At 43.5% G+C, this 4,025-nt stretch overlaps 2 protein-coding genes across 2 annotated transcripts; both read left to right on the forward strand.

The window, feature by feature from the left end:
- The first annotated feature begins 781 nt into the window (after positions 1-781).
- Positions 782-1,546, forward strand: LOC121372940 (multiple epidermal growth factor-like domains protein 10). The gene has a single exon (XM_041499376.1). The coding sequence runs from the start codon at positions 782-784 to the stop codon at positions 1,544-1,546; it is 765 nt and encodes a 254-aa protein (XP_041355310.1).
- Positions 1,547-1,561: 15 nt separating this feature from the next.
- LOC121372941 (cell death abnormality protein 1-like) lies at positions 1,562-1,870 on the forward strand. Its single transcript, XM_041499377.1, has one exon. The coding sequence runs from the start codon at positions 1,562-1,564 to the stop codon at positions 1,868-1,870; it is 309 nt and encodes a 102-aa protein (XP_041355311.1).
- Positions 1,871-4,025: the final 2,155 nt, after the last annotated feature.

Raw genomic sequence — 4,025 nt, forward strand, 5'->3', positions numbered from 1 at the left:
TCGAGATAACGATGCTAAACACAACTGAGTCTCGATTTGGGGATTAAGTGACATTTATTCATTCATTTATTTCAACTTATTTTTGTGCTCATATCCAATTCATCTTCAAGCACGCTGTCCTGGGCACACACCTCAGCTACCTGGGCTGTATGCCCAGGACAGTGGATTAGTTGTTAATTGTTAGTGGTTAGTGAGAGAGAAGAGGGTGTAGTGGCCTTACACCTACTCACTGAGTTGTTAAAGCTCGCTCTGGGTGGGAGCCGGTACCGGATGTGACATTTACAACTACCTTACGATCAGACAAGTTCGGTATTTCTTGATAGTATATATTCTGACAATCTCACAGGTAAATACTACCCAGAAAATGGGGAAATGCTCAAAATAGCGACCGTTTTTATTAGATATAGCCATATAATATAGATAGGTAGATTAGCAAAGCGATATGGACCTTCTGGACAAAAGCATCAATGTTTTCCCACATGCAACTAATTGCCTTCTATGTTTGAACTTTTGACAGGAAAAACATGCCCAAAATAGTCGTCCTGTAAAAAAGAAATGGGTATCAATATTTCAGCAAGTATATCAACTTTGGCTCGCAATTTCATCTAATGGTAGGCTCAAACTGTCATGACGAAGTTGGCCAATCCGATGGTTGTGTTGCAATTCCACCCGATGGGTGCGCTCAGATTACATTACGACAAGAATACGGTTGTAAGTGTGTTCATACTAGAAACTGGACAGTCGAAGAAGTTGAGTGATCGGCGAGTTGGCCAGTTCTGCCATGACTTGTGGCATGCTGGTGTACGGCATGCAATGTGGCACAACTTGTGACATGCTGGTGTACGGCATGCTCTGTGGCACAACTTGTGACAAGCTGGTGTACGGCGTGCAATGTGGCACGACTTGTGACATGCTGGTGTACGGCATGCAATGTGACACGACTTGTGACATGCTGGTGTACGGCATGCAATGTGTCACGACTTGTGACATGCTGGTGTACGGCATGCAATGTGGCACAACTTGTGACATGCTGGTGTACGGCGTGCAATGTGGCACGACTTGTGACATGCTGGTGTACGGCAAGCAATGTGACACGACTTGTGACATGCTGGTGTACGGCATGCAATGTGACACGACTTGTGACATGCTGGTGTACGGCATGCAATGTGACACGACTTGTGACATGCTGGTGTACGGCATGCAATGTGACACGACTTGTGACATGCTGGTGTACGGCAAGCAATGTGACACGACTTGTGACATGCTGGTGTACGGCATGCAATGTGACACGACTTGTGACATGCTGGTGTACGGCGTGCAATGTGGCACGACTTGTGACATGCTGGTGTACGGCAAACAATGTGTCACGACTTGTGACATGCTGGTGTACGGCATGCAATGTGACACGACTTGTGACATGCTAGTGTACGGCATGCAATGTGACACGACTTGTGACAAGCTGGTGTTATGCAGTGCTGGTGGCATACTGGGGTATGGTGCAATGTGTGACACAACTTGTGACATGCTGGTGTACGGCGCAATGTGACACAACTTGTGTGACATGCTGGTGTACGGCATGCAATGTGACACGACTTGTGACATGCTGGTGTACGGCATGCAATGTGACACGACTTGTGACATGCTGGTGTACGGCAAGCAATGTGACACGACTTGTGACATGCTGGGGTACGGCATGCAATGTGACACGACTTGTGACATGCTGGTGTACGGCATGCAATGTGACACGACTTGTGACATGCTGGTGTACGGCATGCAATGTGACACGACTTGTGACATGCTGGTGTACGGCATGCAATGTGACACAACTTGTGACATGCTGGTGTACGGCATGCAAAGACACGACTTGTGACATGCTGGTGTACGGCATGCAATGTGACACGACTTGTGACATGCTTGTACGGCATGCAATGTGACACGACTTGTGGCACGCTGGTGTGTGGCATTTTTCAACAATGTCACATGCACTGAGTGCAATATGACAAACGTGTGACATGCTGGGGTACGGCATGCAACGTGACACGACTTGGACATGCTGGGGTACGGCATGCAATGCGACATTTTGTGAATGCTGGAGTATGGCATGCAATGTAATCACTTGTGTATACTGGTGTACGGCAAGCAATGTGCACACGACTATGAACATGTTGGTACGGCATGCTATGTGGCACGACTTGTGAATCTGGTGTACGGCTTGTAAATATTGACAACTTGTCACATGCTGGGGTACGGAATGCAATGTGACACGACTTGTGACATGCTGGGGTATTATGTGACACAACTTGTGACACGCTGGTGTACGGCATGCAATGTGAAATTTGAAGGGCTGGTGTACGCATGCAATGTGAACTACTGTGTGCCATGCTAACGTATATTTTGCAATGTATCACACAACTTGTGACATCTGGGGTAATGTTTGCAATGTGACACGACATGCTGGTGTACGGCATGCAATGTGACAAACTAGTGCCATGCTCGGGTAAGTATTTAGTGTGCCACAACTTGTGACAAAAACGGTATTTTCATGTGACTCAAACATGCTGGTGTAAAACACATCTTTCGACTAGTAATGCTGGTAAGTTTGCACAACTTGTGACATGCTGTACGCCACGCAATTGTCACGACTTGTACAATGTGGGGTAGGGTTTTTCAGACTACTAATTGGAGACAATGGTGTAAAATATCATTGTTTTTTCTTAGAAATAAGCTACGGCATGTTGTCACGACAAGTGCCATGCTCGGGTATTTGCGTACATGTGCCACAACTTGTGACCCCATAACGGCATGAACCCCAACCCCCGCATGTGGTGTGTGTGCAAATTGACTCCCATGCTGTGTACGGCATAAAGTGCATCACTTGTACACGGCACGCAAACACATCTTGAATGATATTGACTTGCGACATGCTGGCATCACAAATGCAAGACATGACTTTGAAATAATGTGTGTCACATTTTCCTCAGAGGTGATACTCTCTGACTGATGGACATTATGGAACATTTCCCACGAAATAATCTCACCTTCGTTCCCACCATTCATAAATTATTCCTGGTCAATAATATGCCCTACAATATCCATGCACATATGTTTACACTAGTGTAAATATGAATCTTGTTAATGTTTCAACACTAATTGGAGACAATCCATAAAGTATTTATTTTTCAAAAGAGACATTGTGTTACTCACCCCTTCCCCATTCATAATTTGTATACATTTAATCATTATGCTGCCCTTGAAATACTAGTCTATGTATAAACTGATATGAAAAAGTACATCAGATACAATTAGGAGCAAACTTCCATCTTCAATGACACATTGAGTGATGAATAGGATGTTTCACAAACAAGGCAGCACGAGAAATATGATCACATTATCCTCAGGGGTGGTACTCAAACTGATGGATAATGGAACACAACGAAATAATCTCACCTTCGATCCCACCATTCATAAAAATTGGTACATAGACTATCCAAACAAAACAGTGTAAATCTAATGTTGTACAAAAACACAAATTTCAACAGAATTTTACGGATACTGAATTTTACTCAAAACTTCAATTTTGTGCTGTATTGGCCATTCTCAAAAGAACCGTGTTTACACCCCTGCACTGCCGGTGAGGTACTACAGCACACGCATGAGAATGGCCAATACAGCACACGCATATTTAAAAAAGAAAATCGACTGTGAAATTGTCATTAAGCAGTAAACTACAAGGTGTGTAATGAACTTGTATATGTACATTTGTGTAATTAAGTGTGAAAATATCAATACATATGTCCAATTCTGACACATACACTGTCGTCCATGCCAAAACAACGACCAAATAAATCTCTAATGTTCCTATTTAAAACAAATATTTCCAAAGATATGTCCTAAAATGCACAAGGCACGAACAAGTTATTATTTTCTTTTGCGACAATTGTAAACAATGTCAGTAATGTGGGTTGAATGTTATTTGTCATCCATTATTTTTTGTAGGAGAAATCGCTGGTACTATAATTTCCGAT

The sequence above is a fragment of the Gigantopelta aegis genome, chromosome 5 (genome assembly GCF_016097555.1).
Source record: "Gigantopelta aegis isolate Gae_Host chromosome 5, Gae_host_genome, whole genome shotgun sequence".
Classification (NCBI taxonomy): Eukaryota; Metazoa; Mollusca; class Gastropoda; order Neomphalida; family Peltospiridae; genus Gigantopelta; species Gigantopelta aegis.